The sequence below is a fragment of the Caloenas nicobarica genome, chromosome 3 (genome assembly GCF_036013445.1).
Source record: "Caloenas nicobarica isolate bCalNic1 chromosome 3, bCalNic1.hap1, whole genome shotgun sequence".
Taxonomy (NCBI): Eukaryota; Metazoa; Chordata; class Aves; order Columbiformes; family Columbidae; genus Caloenas; species Caloenas nicobarica.
In genome coordinates, this window is record NC_088247.1 from 42,535,083 (window position 1) to 42,556,836 (window position 21,754).

Here is a 21,754-nt window from a genome sequence, read left to right on the forward strand (position 1 = left end):
GTGCTTCTTCAGCACGTCTTACTTCCTCCTCATCTGGCAACATCCCAAAGTCTTTACTTTCTGGCCAACCTGTAATCATTTCGAAGATCCCTGGGCGATTGGGACTCCCTATTTGAGCTCATTGTGTGATCGGTGCAATCCACTTACTCCACGTAGCATCAGTTGCATGATGCGTAGAGAGAACCTTCCCTTTAAACATCCAGCTCAGCACCAGCAGTTGAGGTGCCAGGAGAAGCTGTGCTTCAGTACCAATCACTTCTGAAGCGGCTCGGACTCCTTCATATCCTTCATATGCTGCTAGTATTTCTTTTTCAGGTGGAGTATAGCTGGCCTCAGATCCTTTGTATCCTTGACTCCAAAAACCTAAGGGCTGACCTCAAGTTTCTCCTGATGCTTTCTGTCAGAGGCTCCAGGTAGGGCCATTATCTCCAGCTGCAGTGTAGAGCACATTTTTAACATCTAGTCCAGTCCGAACTGGCCCAAGGGCCACTGCGCCTGAGTTCTCTCACACTTAATTTGTTCAACGGCTTGTGGTTGTTCAGGGCCCCACTCAAAATGGTTCCTTTTCCGAGTCACTCAATAGAGAGGGCTCACAACCTGGCTGTAGTCGGGAATATGCATTCTCCAAAAACCTAGAATGCCCAAGAAAGTCTGTGTCTCCTTTTTATTAGTAGGTGGAAACATAGCTGCAATTTTGTTGATCACATCCATTGGGATCTGATGACGTCCATCTTGCCATTTTATTCCTAAGAACTGGATCTCTCGTGCAGGTCCCTTGACCCTGCTTTGTTTTATGGCAAAACTAGCATTCAAAAGAATCTGAATTATTCTCTGACATTTCTCAAAGACTTCTTTCACAATGTTGCCCCATATGATGATATCATCAATATATTGCAAGTGTTCTGGAGCTTTACCTTGTTCCAGTGTGGTTTGGATCAGTCCATAGCAGATAGTAGGGCTGTGTTTCCACCCCTGGGGCAAGTGATTCCACATGTACTGGATGCCCCTCCAGGTGAAAGCAAACTGCAGCTTGCACTCTGCTGCTAAAGGAATAGAGAAAAATGCACTAGCAATGTCAATTGTGGCATACCACTTGGCTGCCTTTGACTCCAGTTCAAATTGCAGTTCTAACATGTTAGGCACAGCAGCACTCAATGGTAGCTTAACTTCATTCAGGCCACGATAGTCTACTGTTAGTCTCCACTCTTTGCTAGACTTACGCACTGGCCAAATCGGGCTGTTAAACAGTGAGCGAGTCTTACTGATCACACCCTGGCTCTCCAGTTGACGAATCAACTTCTGGATAGGAATCAAAGAGTCTCAGTTGGTGCGATATTGGCAGCGATGCACCGTCACAGTAGCAACTGGCACACGCTGGTCGTCAACCATCAGCAGTCCTACAACAGAAGGGTCCTCTGAGAGACCAGACAAAGTAGATAACTGTTCAATACTCTCAGTGTCCACAGCTGCTATGCCAAATGCCCACCAATACCCTTTTGGGTCCTTAAAATACCCTCTCCTGAGGTAGTCTAAGCCAAGGATGCAAGGAGCATCTGGGGCAGTCACAAAGGGATGCTCCAGTTAGGCTTATTTCAGCTTCTACTACAGTCAGTTCCTGGGATCCCCCAGTCACTCCAGAAATACTGATGGATTGTGTTCCTTTATAGTTTGAGAGGATTATCATGCATTGAGTACCAGTGTCCACCAAAGCTTTGTACTCCTGGGGATCTGTTGTACCAGGCCATCGTATCTGCACAGTCCAGTAAACTGTGTTGTTCCTTTCCTCTGCCTGGCTGGAGGCAGGGCCCCTCTAATTTGTGTAATGCACGGTCTCTGGGTATGAAGTAAAGGTTCCTTCAAGAGGATCAGAATCTCTTCTATCCCTTCTGGAAACTGGAGCAGCCATTTTCCTAGGAGTTTTTCCTTTTAACTCACATACTCGTTCCTGAAGTTCTGAGGTAGGTCTTCCATCCCATCTCCCCATGTTTTCTCCCTGGTCACGCAGGAAAAACCACAGTGTGCCTCTCTTTGTGTACTTATTCTGTTTCCTCTCTTGAGATTGGAAATGCCTTCTCATAATAGCTGAAATATAGCTTCGTATAGGTCATAAATGGAACCTGTCTTCTCTGAGTGCTTTGATTTCTTGCAACATCTTTTCAAACTGGTTGTCAGATTTTTCACATAGATTCTCCACTGTCGAGAGACAAGCCCGTAGAGAGTTAGCAAGGCTGTTCTCAAAATCCCAAAGCTACTTAATCACTTCAGCAATGTTTTGTTGAGCTGCAGCTGTCCAGGTCATTGATGCCAATGACTTAGCATATGCTGGTGGTGTGCTTTGTACAAACCTGTGCCACATAGGTCATGTACAAAGGATTCTATCTGGATCTGTCCTCTCTTGGCTGTCTGGCTCAAAATAGAGGATATCCCACACAGCTAATTCTCTCAGAAACTGGATACCTCTCTCCATCGTATATTATTTTTCTGGATTACATATAACATCTTCCTTGAAGGGAAATCTTGCCTTCATGGCTGTCAGGAGTCGACTCCAGAGGGTGGAGGGGTCGTTCTCTCTTGAAATTGCCTTATCAAGGGTGGCATCCCTTGACAGAGATCCCAGCTGCTTGGCTTCCCTGCCTTCTAGTTCCAGACCATCAGCTTTGTTATCCCAGCATCGTAGCAGCCAGATTACAACATTCTTGCCTTCACGACGAACTCAAGTCTTTTCGCATATCTCTAAGCTCACTTGGAGAAAAGGATCAAGTGGTCACTTCCTCTTCTCCTTGTCTTGATGAAGATGCCTCGTGTTGATGATGCCCCTTGGCCACCACCTACAGCACAACTAGTCTTTCTTGTGACTTACAACTGGCAACTGATGTTGACATGGGCTCTCCATCTCTCGATTTATTTCCAGAGTCTAAATGACTGTCACTGGCATTGGAATAATTACAGCGTCTGTTGTGGTTGCAGCAGCAGTGCCCAGTGTGGGGGGTGCAGTAGCTGCCTTGTCAGTCTTTGAGGCTGGAGAAACAGCAGTGTCTGCAGTCAGGGAGGTAGCCACCTTGGCAGCTTCGCTCCGTGTAGGAGTTGGAGCTGCCTTCTCCTGTTTGGGGCGGGCAGCCATGCCTGCTCCTGAGGCTTGAGCAGATGCAACGTCTCAAGAGTTGCAATCCTCCTATTTAACCTCATCTCTCTCATCACTAGCACAAAGTGACACACATTCAGCTAACCTGACAATAACAACAAAGCTCCAAGGATATTCAAAACTCTCAAAAACATCTGTAATCTGTCGTAAAAGGAAAAGTATCGTTAATCAGCTTTTCTATAGATTGGCTCGTCCAATTGGAAAATATGTAACTGTATTTCTCTTTAATCTCTACTGGAGACCTATTGGCAGAGCACTCAGAATGTCCCTGGCTCTCAGATCAGAGCAATTAAAAACATTAGCTCTGCACTGGGGCGTTACCTGCTTGTTCTCAAACTAAGTCCAAATAATGAGTATGCTAGCTATGAAAAAGAAAGGTTTCTAACTGCATGAAGGAAATTAACCCATTTTCAGTCAAACCAGCACAGAAGGTGAAAAAAAAAAAATCTCAAAGTAACAACCAAAAAATATGAGGCTTGGTAGGAGGACAGACAAAGATCAAGCTTTTGCAGAAAAAACAAAACAACCCCTGCAGGATCAGCAAATGGCACAGAAAACTAAGCTGGATGGACCACAGACAGTAAACGAGATATTAACTAAACCAAAGTAACATTTTAGAATCTCATGGAAAATACTTACTTGTCACACATGTAACTCGTGAACCTTAAATCCAGAATGCATGAAAACATAGAGCTTTGAGAAAGAAGCTTTAAGAAGCTACAGAGAACAGCCCCAGCAATCTGGGGAACCTGGACAGAGTAAGTTCATTTCTGTCACATGGAAAAGAGAGAAAGGGCCAGCATCAAATAGAGCATATAACTGGAAAAAGCAGTGCTACATCCTCCTCAAATTTGAGAGGTCTTGGATGCTGTTGCCTAACAGGCCAGTTTTGGCGTGTCCTACCAGGCCTGTAATAGATCCTTTACAATATCTTAAGGTAAATTCACAAAGCTCAGAACTTGACCCAGCACACTGTTCAAAGCAGCTTATCAACACAGTTGCCCTTCCCGCTTTGGCACACCACCAGGTTGACCTCAGGATCACAAGAACTGAAGAACAAACTGATCTGGAAACCGTGTCAGCATTCAGAGGCACTGAACACCAGAGGAAAGCACATCTTAGAAGCATATTATATTTGCAACTCAAAAATACCCCATACCTCTTAAGAGACCCACTTGCTAAATAAGACTCTGCAGAGAAGCTTCTCCCAATATTTTGGTTGTCAAAAGCACAGGAAAAACAAGACAACTTTGAGTTCCCATTCTCCACTTCCATTGCCATCTCCAAGCTCTCAGTGAGAAATGGAGGTGTGGAGGAAGCCGCAAAGTCATCATCCATTGTTTCCACCTGATCCGGAAAATAAAGAGATAAATTAAAAAACACTCATAATGTTACTTCACATAGTTTTTTCATCACTGCAACTCCCCATAATCCTTTAGCTCAAGTAAGGACAAAGATCTGACTAACTGTAACATCAAACAATGATATCACCAAGAAAGGCATTCATGGTCTTATGCCCTGTCACACAATTCTGCTGCAGCTTCATCTTTCTCCATCACAACAGCTTCAGGGAATTACATCAGTGAAAAGCTAACACTATAAAAAACCAAAATAGGTTCATTTTCTTCTGGTTTATCTCTCTAAGTTGACTAACCATGAGGTAAGACTAGCGCAAAGGTAAAATAAGAGGCAGGAATGCATTTCAAGACATGGGAGAGCTACTTTCAAGCAACACTTTGTTTACCAAAAAGGGTAGCTACACAATAAAAATAATTCATGTATTACAGGCTCCCAGTTGTGCAGGACTTAAATATTACAGCTCAAGTCTCTTCTAAGAAGCAGTAAATACATCCTACATGATAATTATAGACCCCTAAAATGCCACAGTTTTAGAGCTCAGAAAATGATTCTGACATTGCTCAAGTTGGAAATTTCTATTTAAAAAGTCTGACTTGCCAGAAATATCAAAAAAAGAAAAGTAAAGGGAAAAGGAAGATCATGTCCAGAAGAAGTTCACTGTATACTTAACACTAGTGAATTAATATATGATACAACACATGGAAAGAGTAGAACTAAGCAACAGGTACCACAGAGCTCTACAATACTGTGCAAACAATGTAATCAAAACTATTACCTCTAAATGAAGTTTTCCATTTCAATACTGGCAGTTTTTGATACCATCTTGAAAAAAAGTTTACATCACGGCTAGAAGTTGATAATGCATACACTGAACTGAAAAATGAGCTCAAGGAAAAAAATAAAAACAGGTTCTGTTCTACATTAACCCATCTATTCAAATTCCTGCAGTGCAGTTCACTATGCAGCAGTAGAGGCAACTCATAAGTGAAAGTGCGCAACTTTAGAGCAGAACCCTGTGTTTAGGTGTGTTGGCATAAATGGGAAGGCAGAAATAAGCAGATAAAAGTCATGCCCTAAATGAGAATAAGAAGACTTCCTAAGAAAACTGTGTTCAGTTTAGAATATTAAAAAAAATCCCCCTCATGACAGAAAACATTAGGAGAAAAAAAAAAAAAAGTAGAAAAAGAGCGGCTCTTTATGGACATTACGTCTGTTTGGTGTTTATCTATTGCACCCGTAAGCAAACAAAATGAGTTACTGACTTAAAGCACCACAACCTTCCAAACAAGCCCAACTTGAGAAAAACTTCCCAGCTCCAAACCAACGGCCGGGAGGTGCAAAACGAAAAAAGAACTGCCAGGAACATCACCCAAACAGAGAACAGGGACACGGTCACCACACGGCACGCCTGCCGAGATCTGACGCGACCAACTCCCGTACCACCCGCGGCCCACAGACGCTTCCCTGCAGCGGGGCCATGGGGGAGCAGCTTCTGCTTATATTAAGAGCCGTAATCATTCGTTATCTGAGAAGCCTTCTATCAAAACACAATGTTACACAACCAGAACTAACGTCCATCAACACAGAAAGAATCCACGGCTGCCCGCTTGCTTCCCCCCGGCTGAATCAGTAATCACCTTGCCACTCCCCAACTTGGACTTTTTCACCCAATCACAAAAACACTAATAATCTCACTTAAAAAAAAAAAAAAGGGGGGGGGGTCAGGGCGGGGGGGCAACGGGGAGCCGGGCCGGGGCAAGGGAAACGCGGGATTTACCTGCTCGCTGCCGGGCTCGCCGTTCCGCTTCCTCCTCCGGACACCTTTCCGTACGTCCCGCGCCCCAGCGTCACCTCAGCACTGCGCAGGCGCCGCGGCGCCCATTGGCCAGCGGCCGCTCCTCCTTCCGCGGCCGCTTGCCCCTCCTCTGACCCTCGGCGGGAGGCGCCCGCCCCTCCGCTGGTTTCCGCGCCGCGGCCTGGGTCGGGTTTCACCCTCCCTTTCTGACCCCGTCGCCCCGCCCCGCTCCCGCCCGCCCGCCCGCCTCAGGGCGAAGCTCCGCGCGTCCCCCGCGGCGCTCGCTGGGCCAGCCCCACCATGGTGCTGCGTGTCCCCGGCCCCGCTGGGCCTGTGCCGGCCGCTTGTGGAGCCCCGCGGCCGGCGCGGAGAGTCCCGAGCGGCCGCCTGCGCGCAGGCCCCGCTGCGCTCCCGTCGGCGTGAGCTCCTGCCTGACCGCGGGTTCTGCCCCTTGCTCCCCCACCCTCCTCTCACTCGCGCTGCGGCCGCATGTCGCTCTTAGTTCCCGAGGTGCTTCTTAACTCGCCCGCTTCTTGGAATTTAGGTGGGACTCCGTGGCAGCCGCTCGCCCTCCCTGGCGCTCCCGCAGCTCCCCTCAGAGCTGCCGAAACCCCTGTTCTCTCTGCTTCACCCGTGCCCCCGGCCCGGCCAGCTGACACAAGTTGGGCAGGGCCACCCCTCACCTCAGTGCCAGCATCTGCTCACTGCTTGTCAGTGCCCCGGGTCAGGTTGCCGCTTTCTAATCCTGAACTTCAACTGTCCACAACCTTTCCTTGGTTTCCTTCTCGTCCAGCCTCTGCCTGAACCTCGTTTTCCTTCCCCTCTTCAGCCGCCTTGGTTCTCTCGTCACAGCGGTGGGCGAGAGGTTCCTGAGCTTTTCTGATGCCTCACAGACCGTGATCCAGCCTTCCCACGTCTGCTCCCATCTCCAGACACGAGCAATGCTCATCAAGCATGGGAAGTGGTGTTTAATACATTTGAAATTCAAGCTGGGTATCGCTCCTTTCATTTACTGAATCGCCTTTTTTAGGTGCAACAGCCACCACTGAATAGGTGCCAGGGAGAAAGTCCTAAAACCTGTGCCTGTCATAATTTAGCTTAAAATGCTTACTGTGCACCTGGCAGCCTCTGCGGCTTTTAAAAAATTATTGTGTTATTTTGGATTGACTTGGTTGGATTTCGTTTCAAAATCCTCTTCCAGTTTTGCCTGGGTTTTTTTTTTTTGGGGGGGGGGGATGTAAATTAGCAGCAGTGTATGAAACTTTTTTTTTCTAACAAGAAAGTTGCTATTAAAAGTTTTGCTTTTGCTGCTACAGCTTGGTCTGAAAACTCTCCTGCGATTAAAAATGCCTCGTTTGCTCCTGTGTCTCTAAGAATCCCTCATTTCCTTCTTTAAATTCCTGACTAATTAAAAAACCAGTACATCATGGTTAAATAAAACTGTACCCAGGATAACCCTGATTTCCATATGCAGATTTATCTGCACTGACAGCCCCCTCTCTCTCTCTTGGTCTGTTTCCTCTCTCCCTCCCTCTCTCTCCCTCTTCCCCTCTCTTTCTCTTCCTCTCTCTCTTTTTGTCTCTCTTTATGTCTATTGCATTATGCCTGAATAATTTTCAGCCTTTTTTTTCCTCCTCTCTTGCACGCACAAGCTAAAATAACTAGACAAAGATGCAAGGTGGTTGCTGCAGTCCCTGTCTCTAGGACAAAACCAAGAAAGCTCGTGATTGCAATGCCACCTTTGTTTTTTTTTTCCTTGTTTTTTTTTTTTTCTTCCTCACCCATGCTCGGTGATTAAACTTGCCTAGGATGGGGAAGGAAAAGGAGCTGGAAATGAAATAAGGTTGAGGAAAAATCCCATTGCAGCAGCTGCAGCCAGTGGTGTCTGCTGCCAGATGTGCAGGTCCTGGGGTCCTTGACACTAAAAGGCAGTATTAAAATATTTGGAGACAAAAGCTGCATCCTCAGTGATCATTTTCTTTATTTAACATGGCAGCAGACACCGTGAGGGGGAAATCAACACCCTGGATGTTGAATTGGACTTTCCTCCTTTCTAGGATGAAAGGATGTTATCTATCCCATGCCAAGAGGGAACTGAGGTAAGAGAGCTGATCCAGCTCCTGCTTTTTCATAGTTTTTTTTTGTAAGCAGCTTTTCTGAAACAACCTATATATATCTATATGTGTATATTTATATATTTCTATGTTTGTATATTTGTGTATTCTGTTTCCAGTCAGTAAGTGGTAATTTTTTTTTCTGTCTCCACATCAACCCAGAGAAAGTTAATTCACAATATATATTCAGAGCTTGTTTGGAAGGGTCCTTTTGTGCTTTTGTGGGGTTTGTTTGTTTGTTTGTTTTCTTTTTTTTTTTCAAATACGTTTTTGTTTCCAGAGGAGACTTCAACAGTGACATCATGGTCGACTGCTGATATTAAAATCGATTTTCAAAGTCCTAAAAAAAAAAGCCAGTAACTTTGCAATAAGAAATTGTGCTGGAGATTCATGCTCTGTTTTTTGGTTACACTCTAAATATTAGAAGTCTTATTAAAGCAATAGTGAGCTTTTTTATTATTATTGTTATTTCTAGCACAGAAGCGATGAATGCTGCATAATTAAGTACAGTATTTAATTTGGCTGTTGTGAAGCAAAACAATAAGGTAATAATTTTTATTGTACTAATCAGACTCAAGATGTTCTCTGTGTTAATTGGGTTAAAAAAATTGCAGTACTTATTAGAAATTCTAATTTCACAATGCAGCACTGACAATAAGCTCAGCCAGTGAATTATTCACATCTTTAATTTGCTCTCTTAATGACAGTGTTCTGTAATCAGAGTGCAGAGACTGCTTCCTATGCATTATGTATGATGTTCAGGACTTAAATGCAGGACATTATGAAGCCTCTCAGTGGCTCAGTAATTAGTTTTCCACAAGACAGGGCTTAGATATTCACAGATAAAAGTCTACAGTTGAGATAATGTTAAGGTGGTGACTCATGCTAACAAAAGCAGGGAAGTTCAAATTTAATGCTGAAACTGCTCTCCATTCTCCCTCGTTGTGCGTAGGTGCAGGGGGAGGGAAAGAAAGTCTCCAAAATCAGCCCACCATGGTGAGTAGCTGCGGACAGCCCAGGAGGGCAAACCGGGGGCTCATTTCACTTGGGAGCTGTGTTTTTGGCGACTTTACTGATCAGGTGATGGAGGTGGAGTTAGGTTTTGTGCCTCTGTTTCAAGGCTGTGAAATGGGCAATGATGTACACACCATCAGAGAGCAATCATCAGTAGGAGAAAAGAAATGTATTTTAAAGGATTTTGTCTGAAGCACAGATGTTTGTAACTTTGTCAAATTACGATGTTTTGAATGGGAGCTACTTTGTTATATGTAGAAACTTTGAGAACACCTGATGCTTGCTATATTATTCTTGTACCTATTTCAGCTGTCATGGTCTTTACTGTACACACATTTTAGAAAACATGTTATTTTTCTAGCAATTTAGTTCTCACCATCCAAAACGTGGATCATAATGCAGATTTGTTCTTTTTTCCTTGGATCATTTACTTCTTGTTACTTTAGGTAATTTAAATGTAGAGAATATGCGTGGTTGTATATCTTTCCTACACCTGTATGCTGCTTATTATACAATAAAAGCCAAGAATATTGAAGTAGGAAAATGTTACTTTTTCCATGCTTAGTCACTAGTAAGACTGGCAGCTGTACATTTGTCTTGAACAATCATAAATTTTTACTGGAAACAAAATATCTGACTAGAGAAGGTTATTTACTTATTTCATGTTAACTCTACAAAGACCACTCTGAAATAAACATATTCTTGGGCACTGTTTACAGGATGGTGATTCTAATTATTAAAGATGATCTACCAGTAAAAGTTTTAGGCTTAAGTTTTGAAAAACTCACTGAAGATCCCAATTTAATAGTCAGGTACAGATATGGGATTAAGAATTTTGAGTACATCTAGATTTTTGAAACAAAATATTTTAAAGCTAATTCCTTTTAAAAAATCACCAAAGACTACATCTGGAATTCAGTGTTATTAGCAGCTGCTGCTAGTGTTGTCCTGCTTTAAGGCCATGGGACAAGTTACTAAGCCATTTCTCTCAGCAAACAAAGTACTATATACTGTGACTGGAATAGACACTATGTTTTTGTATAGTCCAGTCCTGAAAGTAATTATTGTTAAACGGTTGAATAAAGAAACTGCAAATTAGATCAATGTAGGTAGGTGATCCATAGGAGAATTTTGTATCAGTATCCAAGTGACTGTCTACATGAAGAAATTGATTTGAGTCTTTTGAAGAATATGACTTCCGTTCTAAATCAAGATGCCACAGCAAGTGGTTACTGTCATATGGTATCGCTATCACTGCATAGCTGCGTTGCTTACTTCAGTGTAGAATCATATAGTTGAAAAAGACTCCAAGAAGGCATCATGCCCACCCCCTTGCTCTGCTTTCAAAGCCAGGATCAATAAAATTTGTCATTTTAAATGAACACTTGTCTGCCTTGGTAAAATTTTGTTATGATTACTTACTCAAGTAATCTATTCCAGTATTTCACTACTCTTCCTTTTAGAAAGTTTTTCCTGATTTCTGATCTTAACTTGCCGAAAGCAGATTACTTGAACCTGTTACTTTTTGCACAGTGGTTACAGGGAATTAATTTTCCTCTTTGTAGCAGACTTTTACATATTTGAGGTTCTTAGTCATGTTTTCACTGTCTTCTCTTAATCCCCATGTGTTGTTTTCTTCTTCATAGAAAAAAAGAGGTTATTTTTCCTGGTACTTCAAATCATTAATTCTTGTTGCTCACCTTTGACCTCTCCCTATTTCTTCTTTCTTAAAATGCACTGCTGCAGACTTAGCCATGATGTTCCAATTGCTGTATAAGTTCTATATTTTCACTTTGTGAAAGGTAGTTTGTCACTTCTGTTGTTTTCTTAAGAAAATCTTAACAATATGACCTCCACTTTGTGGGTACAATGACGTCTGTTAATCCAGGATACAATCTAGTAAAACAGGAAAATATGCAACATGTTTGAATAGGTGTTTAATTCAAAGGTTTGTGCTTCTGGCAGGAGTTCTTCATGGACGTATTATCCAGTGGCCTTAACTCTCATGGTAAGTACCCATGGCTGACCTGGTTAGTGATGTCCAGGTGTGAGCCATCATACTGAAAAGAATATCTGAAGTGTTCAGTCCTCAGAGGATTGTTTCAAGGTGTAGCAGGACTATCAGCGTCAGAATTTTAGCCTATGCCGCTGTTGTAAAGCAGATTGGGTGGCCAGAAGAAGTTAAAATCTGAACTTTTCCACATAACCGCAGCCACATGGCACAATCTGAGTTTGAGGCACTACAGCAGTCAGGTGAGAAAACTTTTTTGTGAAAGTGGCAAGGGTGTTAGTGACAATCAGAAAAAAAGGTCCAGGGTTAACTGCAGCAAAGTATGTTTTACGAACAGTGTGTTTTAGTTTAAAAAAAAAGGCGGGTTAGAAAGTTAGCCCTTTCTAACTAGCTTAGCAGATTCATTCTACATCTGAGCTGTGCGTCTGAGAAAGAGAAAATTGCTGTCTACCCAGTCTGTTAAAGTGGAGGACAATTCATTTTTAGCTCTGCGGAAAGAAGGGCCCACTGTTGTTCCTAGGTCAGAGGAAGACAGTTCATAATATCCTTGAGTTGTCATGGCATGAGAAGAGAGCAACATTTCTGAAGCCAAAATGGAGGAGTCCTCTATCTGATGACTTGCGGTGTTTCCAAGGGATGAGGGTTAATATAATCCGGTAATGAAGGCATAGTGGCTACCAAAGAAAATTTTAAGGACCTTTATGTGATCATGCAGGCACGTATTTCATATCTTAGGCATGTAATCCTTTTACTGTCCTCTTACTGGGCTGTAACTTCTCGTGTTCAGGAATATTGCAAGGAAAATTCTTGTATTTGTTCTTATACCAAAAAGCTAAGAACATAGTTTTAACTCAGTGCAATTTTTAGTGATATCTCTAATAAAAATTTAAGAAAAATCCTTCCAGTATATTTCCAGCAGTATTTTATGCTTTTATTTAAATTGCTCCTTGCTCAAGTACCATTATAACTATTAGATTCTTAAGTGTTATGATGAGTTAAATCTTTCCAAATGTCTTAATCTAGCCTAGTAATTCAGTGCTTTCATATGCACAATTCCCATGAAAACCAGTGGGAACACTACAATGTAGGAATAAGGGATACAAATGCCACAGTGTCTCCCTTTATTTTAACTTGATTGACAAAGAGTAAGGTTAACCAAAAGAAACAAATATCGAGAGTGGAAAGAGACTCATTGATAATATTTTGAATTCCAGATTTACCTGTTTCTCCACTGGAAGATATATGTCAATGGAATAACAGTAATCAGAATATCTAATAGAAATCTCCAATGCATTCATATTCACTAATGCTTTCCAGGAAATATTTCACAAGTAGATCATGTGCATTCTAGTCAGTAAAATTGCATATAATTGACTCGATATTAGGAATTCCAACCTATATATAAACCTCTTTATATATTATCTAAAGTAGAATAGTGATAAATATTCATACCATAAATTCAGTTTGGACTTCTCTTCAATGTCGAGCTAGAAATAGTGTGATGAGTTAACATACTCAATCTTCTCTAAAATGTAAATCCATAAGACTTTGCAGTTCTTATCTGCATCCATAGTAGGCCAGAAAAAATAGTAGTAAGAATACTTAATACTGCACAAAAGCATCCGTCTGCTTCCAACTGGCTTCTCTTCTGTCTCGTCATCTAGACATACTTCCTGTACCTACTCTCACACGAGGAGCTATTTCTTACCCTCATTGAACTCCAGCATTCATTGCTCACTTGCTAATTTTTCAGCCGTTCTTTTTAAACTTTTCCCCATGCTTGATTTGAAGCTCAGGAGACTTTTACTATTCCCAAAGCGTCCCTCCTTCAAACTCCTTTGTTGCTCCATGATTTGATAACAGTTAGGCTGCTGATGTCCTTGAGATCTCTTCCTGTCACACTGTCTTTTTTCATTGTTTTCTCGTGTATCCCATTTCTTGTCTCTTTATGTTTAGATTGCAAGGTCTCTGGTGGAAACACTATTGGTTTTTTTTTTCCTGTGCTTGTAGGGAGAGCACAACGGAGGATTTTTAGGCTCTGTCTTAATACAGTGAATAATCCTAACAGTAGTAATAAAAATAATGTGTACAGTTAATAATTTTAGCTGCTGCCCTTTTAATTCCTAGTAACACAGACAGACTTTTCAACTCCTAAGAACTTCTTTGCGAAAGAATTCCATCTGTATCCCGGGAAGTTAACAGGTTAGGGCAGTAGGAATCTGCGGAAGAAAGGGGCCAAAAAACAAGCAAAGCAGAACTTATCTTCACAGTATTTATGTTCGGTGCTCTCTGTTTATTATCTTTGCTTCTCCTGTGTAATAGTTCATCAAAAAGACCCTAGGTCCAGTAACAATCGTGCTGAAAGCTTTTTGCCTCTTGGGTACGTAAATTGTTTCTGGTGTGTGGTACACAGTAGTAATATAGATTAGGTACGACTAAAGAATGTATCAATCCAGCTGTAGACTGAGGGTGTTTTTGCCAGAAGGAGTAGCTTTGGCTGAGTGTCTGTGGTGGAGCAAAAAATTTCTGTGAAAAAGAGACATTATAAAGCTGTGGTGGGGGTACCACGGTGCAAAAAGGGGTTGGCACAGGGACTGGCATGGAGATCCGTAAAGGGTTGCTGGATGAGGAGGGACATAGAAATGTGACTGAAATAAACAGGACTCTACGAGCTTTGAGCTCTTGAGTGTAAATGTGCACAGGCTTTAAAGTCAAGGTGAAGCTGAGAGAAGACTAGAGACTACACAATGTCAAGGAGGAATTTGTTCAAAGAGTGAGGGGGAAAAGGTATGGCACAGTCCTGGAAAGAACCCGTGCTTTTAAGATGTTATGATACACACATATTCTAGATGTTGGAGGATGGATTTCTGGCTATCAGCATTTTGGTGGACTGTGTGTTGGTAGTATAGTATCAAATGTGATGGGATGATTGGGGAAGTGGAAGGCACAACTCTGTGATCCTATATGAAGTTTAGCAGGAACCTCTGGCTAAAGTATATCACAAGCTTTTCGGTGCAGAATTTTTAAAACCAGAATATTTGCTTTACCACCACTGTATGGATTTGTACTTGACAGTATTTGAATGAAAGCAACTAATTAGAAAATAGTATAATTCTGTGAGGCCAGCTACCACCCTCCGATTCACACTTTCTAGTGTTGGGAAACAAGACTGGGCTCCTGCCCAGTCAGCAAATCTCTTTTTCTCCTGGCTTATCCAGAGGCTATAAATTTAGAAAACATATAAATGATCTGTGTGGATATGAATGTGGGCATCACACAAAGACACTCTGAGTGTAAATGGCATTTTCAAATGGGTATCTAAAAAGCAATTACACTTCAACCACTGTAATTTGAGAATTGCAATAATCATTCAGGAAAGTGGATCTCCGATAAACTTCATCCGTGGTTTCCAAAAGTATACTATGTTGTCCATTCTTGTGTCATCTCAGTAATATTTCCTTTTCATTTTCTTGGTGCTGTGTGCACTTCGCCTCAATGTAACCTGACAAAAAGAAAATTTTGGATAATTATTGGATACTTAGCATGACTTGAAAGATTTTGAATTAAAAAATATCTTTATTTCCCCCCCCCCTCTCTGAATTTTATAGTAATATTTATATAATGAAAGAAAAAAGTGCCCTGCACATCTCAGGTCCTCATTTAGCAACTTAGAAAACAGAGATGTCATTATCAAAAAGGATATAAAGGGAATGGCTCAAATTCAGTTTCTCACTCTGCGTAGCTTATCTGTATGATTTCAGGAACTCAGTTTGTCCTTGCATCTCCATTCCTCAACTGTATAATAAACCTAATATGAACCAGTAAAAACAAATGCTTTTTAAAAAGTATGTGGAAATCAGTACAGGTTGTCTGAAGATGAGCCAGTACATTAAGGCAACTGTATATAGATACAATTTTCCATCAGTTGATCTCAAAACCTTTGCCAAAGTAAATGAGTTTAACCTTCATTTGGCAGATGCCCTGGCTACCTAACTTGTAAAACATGCATGTAAGATGATGTAATCTTTGTTTTGACAGCAACCACTTAAATAAATATAGCTGAAAGAGACATTCTGGCTGAAGAATTTGTAATAGCAAACTTTAACGTGCCTGTACAAAGAAACTATTCTGAAGTGTCTGTCATGGAGAAAAAAAGGAAGAATTTTGTTCCCAGTATCTGGTATCGAGCCTTCAAAGGGCTAGGTTTGTATGATAACTGAAAATAATGCTGCTGTTATGATCGTATCTCTAGATGTCCATACTATGATCTGAATATGAGTTGTACTATCCTTTCTGCAGAGAAAGGTTTTATGAGCTGGATGGCTGGATCTGAAATCTCCAGAGGCAAATTTCTTCCTGGCAAGAGACAAGAGGAAGTTTGTCTGACTGCCACTGCAGTAATTTTCCACTTCATAAAATGCCTTATATTTCATTCCATCTACAGTATTTTTAGTAAACATGCACATACGCAGACACTGCAAGGAATTATAATTTTCTTAAAGATTTCTCAGGCTTCCTGATGAAAGTTTTGTACTGTAATTTGCCAGGCATGCTTATATGACTTAGAAGTGCATTAAACTTTCCTTATTGCCAGTCTGCCATGTGAAGTTTAAGCTTGGAACAATGGAAGTCAAGAGCAGTGAGAATAAATTGGCAGCTGTCTCACATCAAGCTTAAACTACAGAAATGAAAATATATTATCATGAAAACCGTATTGGAAAGTGTGTCTCAAATTAACTAGTGGACATAAGTAATGAGTTACATCTAACTGCACATTGTATGTTTCAATAGATTTACCAGTACTTACCAAAATATGGAAACTGTTATTTTTGAAAAATGAAAATTTTACAATGGTATTATATAACAGAATACATCCAATAATGTTAAAGAGGTTAATAAAAGCTGTAAAATTGTGCTATAATTATGCTTAGAGCTAACCACTTTTAGTCAACCTTATCCAGTAAAACAACACTCCAGAGATATTTTAATTTATCCCCTGATCAGATTGACGTGGTTTTTGGTATACGGCTATCCTTTGTGGACTAAATTAGAAAAATAACTTCTCCCACTTCAACACTGAGTGCAAATACAAGCTGAGTGTTCTGGGAGATTGTGGCAGCCCTTAGAGAAAGGACTGAGGCAATGGTCCTCTCTTATTATTGTTGCTTTTGGGAATAATGCATTTTCAAAGGTACGTTGAATGAATGGTATTTGTATTTCACTAGGAGGTGAACTATAAGTAACCCTTGCAACTCTGAGCATATAGGGCTCACCCTTGCACTTTAATGAGAAAAACCTCTTCTCTTGTCCTGGCACATGCACAAATATGGTTCTCAGCAAAAAACCCAAAGAAACCCTAAAATCTGATCAGTAAAATTCATTACAAAAATATGTAGTTTTATTCCAGTGAGTGGGAAAGCTGCTCACTGGAGCAGACATTTTAATAATCTGATATTTGAGAGTAGATTCTTCTTACAGTAACAGAAAGAAAAGAGATCTGGTTTTGATTTGAGCATAATGGACATCAGAGGCAGTATTGTTGGTTGAAATGATGAAAATTGTTTAGACATCACCTGGTGGAGATGAAGGAGGACTATTTAAGCTGATTTTTTTTGTGTTGGTTGGTTTTGTTTTAAATGGAAGGTAGGATATCATAAAGCATGCAGAAACAATTAAAGCTATCAGGAAACTTATTGAGAGATTTGGAAAATAGAATAAATGTCACTACTCAACTGTCATTCAACTTTCTAGGTATTTACTAGTAGAGAATACCTTTATACTGCTCAGGAAAGCAGATGTCCCACAAAAATTGACCCAGTTAGTAAAATGGAATGTGTAGAACTTATGGTGAAAATCCAGCAAATTATTTTAAAATGGGTTTCTTGTAGAGGTTTTAAAAAATAACAGCTGTTTATTTTGGTTTTCTATCTTCAAGTTTTGAATATGCAGTTTGAGATATTTCAAAGTGACCAAGCTTTCTGAACGTTTATTCTTTGAAAATTGTTTCTTGTTTCAGAAGTTTTAAAATTCACATTTGTGATCACTTTTGAATATTTTGATCTTGATTTTTAGTATTTACCTAAGTCATACTTTATTCACAGGAAGGCAGGAAGCATTTTTAAATGAATGTTGCCAGTCATCTTTACTAATTGAATCTATTGCACATTAGCACAGTGATATGGCCTTTTTGAAATCAATACCGTATCTTAATGCTTCTTAGTGCAAGCTATTATTAGCATTGAAATCGGCTAGATATACCAGTTAATCATAGCTACACAAAAGCCACCTATCCATTATAGGTAAACAGTATGATAATTAACCCACAAGAATTTTCCTGACCCTAAAACGAGGGTCAGTCAAGCTGATTATGTCATATTTGAAGTGCAAAGACACTGGCTAGGGTCTGAAATAATAATATCACTGAATTAGCATATTGTTTTGTCCAAGCTGATATATTGTGCATCGTAGCGCACCAGTTAAGTTGAACACAGCTTTGTGCTGATGCAATTGTGCTGTCTACTTCTGCTTCAGAAGCTACCTTGATCGCAACGAATTTGTGGGATATCTTCCCAGTACTCTGCTGCAAACACGAACTGCAGGTCTCACCATATTAGCTTTGAATAGTCAATTTTGGAAACTCAGGGTTCAAAATGTTAATGCTTCTCAAACTGTTATTAGTTGGGAAGGCAAGGTAGTCTTCTATTTCACTAGTGTTAACACTGTTTATGAACTTGCTCTTATTCCAGCTCGAATGTAAGGATTGGTAGTAAAGTTAAGTAAATTGTCATGCAAGACTTAGTATCATATAATAGTCTGATACAGGATTTTTTCCATTTAAATTCTGTGTTGTTAAGTTGCAGTCATAACAGAAGTGATACAATCCATCTCTTTTTAATGACAGTGTTCTCCAACTGCTGCTTTCAACCTATATACAGTGCTGTGTAATGTCTTCCAGAGAGATCCAGTAAAATGTAGATACCGATAAGTCTAACTTAGGATATTTTTTTTTTCCACCTACAAATGTAACTTACAGGGAAATAAACTGAAAAATGTCTGGCCTATTTTCTAATACCTGAGCTTGGACTTCTGTGTGTCCTCTTTCAAGGCTGTGGTAGTTAACATCTTAACAAAGCTTTGTTCATGAACACGTTTTGGTGCATCTGCTTGTCTTGTTCTTTCCTTTGGATAGTACAGAGAGGTCACTTATTTAAGGAGAAGTGTAGAACTGCTACCTTTCTGGACACTATATGAGTCGCCAGCAGCGTAAGCCTCTTACAAAAAATATTATGAAGACGACTTCAACTTCAGGTGATGAACACAGTCTCAGACTTGCACAAACACAAAATACTGGCTGCTGGGAGAATATGTCAGGGAAAGAATTATGGTATGCTTGCCCTGTTCTTTTCTTTCCCTTGGACTGCTGTCAGAGATGCTGTCACTGGCAAGATATTGAACCAGTTGGACCTCTGATTTGATCCTGTTCAAACGTTCTTAAAGCAACTGTCGGTTATATCTAACATATCCAAAGGATAATTAACTTCATAATACAAAGAAAACAGGGTGGCATAGTAGCAAAATGCACATTTCCTTACGCATTGTACATTTCTTTAGCTATTTGCAGCACTTTTTGGCAGAATGTTGTTAGCAAGAGCAGAAGATGGATAAAATACTTCAGTTCTGTAACATCTTTCGAATGTTGTTTATGCGCGTGATTCCTGATGATCAAGAGCAGTCAGAACTAGATTGCCTGTCGTGGTGATTAAAATGAGACTTATGGAAGTTTGGTGCCTAAATCCTAGACAAAAAACCAAACAAACAAAACCACCACCACAACAACAACAAAAAACACTACCCAGAAAACCAGTGCTCTCACAGCTGCCTAAATGTGCATATATCAGCACATATATGTAACTATGTTCCTAATTTCCATGGTCACTTAAATTTAGGTTCCTGCATGTAGTTACACGGTGTGACCACCACATCCTTGCTTTTTACTATCTGTTAAGATCTGAAGGGTGGCATGGAAATGTTTGCCTTCATCTTTGGAAGTGTCTGGTATGTTTTGGGACAGGTACTCAGCACACTCTCAGTGCATGTGGGCAGTACTAAGTACTGCATGAATCCCTAAGTGTGGTCACATCTCTCTTTTCCTGTAGCTGGTTTTAACTATCAGGCTGATCAATAGTCTGAGGGGGATGATTGGAGAAGGGGAGCCAGTGGGTGTTGGGCTTTTTGGTCCTGAGCCACTGTGCAGGCAGGGATGCCAGATTCACAGGGCGAAGCAGAATACGAGAGAGCGGCTAGAGAGACAGAGGGAGGTAAGGAGCAGCCTAGTGGTGTGTTCATATACTTTGAATTACAGGGTTTTGGTTTAAGAAATAGTTCTCTAAGACTAAATGCATACTTATTTCCTATGGGTTTGTATTTAGGAATTGATATTTTAACTGAGTAATACTCAGGCTCCCATGTAAACACACCTTTATTAGACAAGAGAGAATCAATTTGGAAGAGAGGCCTTGACTGCCTTCTGCCATTTAGATTACTGGTAAGTAAAAATTGTGTTCATTTCATTTTCTTTTCGATGGCAGACACCCTATCCAGCTGCCTGCTATTCATAAAGTTTGTAGGAATGTTATATCTTTGAGACCTTTTCCCATGTATTGGACTTAAATGGAATTGGTTACTGGAAGTGATCAAGAGGAGCTGAGCAAGGCAACAGTACTCATTTTTCAGGAAACCATGTAAAAAGAAGTACAATAGCCTTTGGTCCAAGGAGCTTTTTGTTCTCTCAGAGTCTACAAAAATGCTGCTAAGCTTGGTGTCTTAGTAAAGATATGGTGTTTCTTTCATTTAAACTCATTTAAATATGCTCATTATTTCTTATTCATAGAAATCTGGTCCATATTCTGTAGAATCAGGTCAGGTGCCAGGCTTCTAGGAGGCACAACTTCTGATGGAAAACTATTCCTGCTGCTTCTCTCTACTCTTACCCCAGAAAACCGCACTGCACACCCTGTGTTCTTATGTCCTTACTCTGTTCTTCATATCTCTATTATTTTATGGTTTCTAGTATTCACTGTTTTATCCTTTTCTCAAATGATTGTTTTACAATGGGTTATTCACTTTCCTAGATCAAAATAATCCATTCCTTTCCTACAATACTTCATAATCAATGCAAAAAAAAAAAATCAGAAATTTGCTAGGTAGACATTTTGTGTGCTCTTTAAAAGCATCAGGTTTATTTCTTAATGCTTTAGAAATCTTCAGAATTTTCAGTTAAAATTATGACTTTTCACATTATCTCCGTGTCATCAATTTTCTTAATCCAGGAAAAGAAAACAAATTGGAATAAGTCTAGGAACATGAAGTGATAAATAAATAGTAAGAAGTTGACAGTTGGTAGTAGGATTTTATTAGAATCATCTTTGATAACAACTCCTCTGGTACCTGTTATGTGTGCTCATGAATAGCCACTGAACTAACACAAAACATCTGCTGCTTTGGCTGAATTTAAATACCCCAATCTGATAACCTTGTAGAGAAATGTGCCAGTTGCCTAGAATTGAAATTCACACACCAGTCCTGATCCAGCGAAGAGAACAAGACTCCACACATCCAGAAATAAATCTCAGTAGATCCAAATGCAGAAACGTATTTTAAGTGTTGAGCATTATTTTGTATTGTTATGTTTTACATAGAAGTTAATGGTTCAGAGGTAAAGAGAACTGTAAATATGTGGGTAAATATGCAGGCACTGCCTACAGTGTAGCCCTAGAAAAACAGGCAGAAAAATTTATTTGAAATTGGATTCACTGATACGTGCATGTGTAGATTTTATAGTGAGTAATAAAACTTTACACACGAGACCTGTTCATATTCCAGATTCTTCACATTTTCTAGAATTCTTCACCTAAGCCACCTAAGCAAATGTTCCCTTTACAGTAGCACAGGCAGTTACAAATTGTTTTGGGGAAGTATTTTATATGCTATATGTTGGAATTCATTTTCCAAGAAAAAAAATAGCACTCTTAATTACTTGTGCATTTTCTGTTATTATTCTTACAATATCTTTTCTTCTGATTGTTGTCAGTTGTGTTTGGCTGAAGCTTTTACTCTAGTTCTGTTTATTCTACAAAGAAAAGACTGTAATCTTTCTAGTTAGAGAACAAAATAATTAAAGTTGAAGCTCTTGACCAATGTACATTTGAAAAGCACTTTTCGTATTTCTTCTGGTGGCGAAAGTGATTGACTAATAAATGTTTTCTCTGAAAATCATTGAGTGGACCTATAATAAGTTTATATTTTTTCCTTTTGATTGT

The 21,754-nt window shown here is 40.3% G+C and overlaps 1 protein-coding gene and 1 long non-coding RNA gene across 2 annotated transcripts in view; one reads left to right on the forward strand and one right to left on the reverse strand.

Moving 5' to 3' along the window:
* MMS22L (MMS22 like, DNA repair protein) overlaps positions 1 to 6,343 on the reverse strand; it is a 94,947-nt gene extending 88,604 nt beyond the window's left edge. The window contains exons 1-2 of the mRNA XM_065631963.1: positions 6,279 to 6,343; positions 4,302 to 4,489 (exon numbers count right to left, since the gene is read on the reverse strand). Of these exons, the coding sequence (XP_065488035.1) occupies positions 4,302 to 4,480 (179 nt within the window). The 5' untranslated portion in view covers positions 4,481 to 4,489; positions 6,279 to 6,343. The remainder of the gene's footprint in view (positions 1 to 4,301; positions 4,490 to 6,278) is intronic.
* An 819-nt stretch (positions 6,344 to 7,162) lies between these two features.
* LOC135987363 (uncharacterized) lies at positions 7,163 to 9,727 on the forward strand. Its single transcript, XR_010605994.1, has 3 exons — positions 7,163 to 7,289; positions 8,293 to 8,395; positions 9,363 to 9,727. It is a non-coding gene; the product is annotated as an uncharacterized LOC135987363 (long non-coding RNA).
* The last annotated feature ends 12,027 nt before the right edge of the window (positions 9,728 to 21,754 follow it).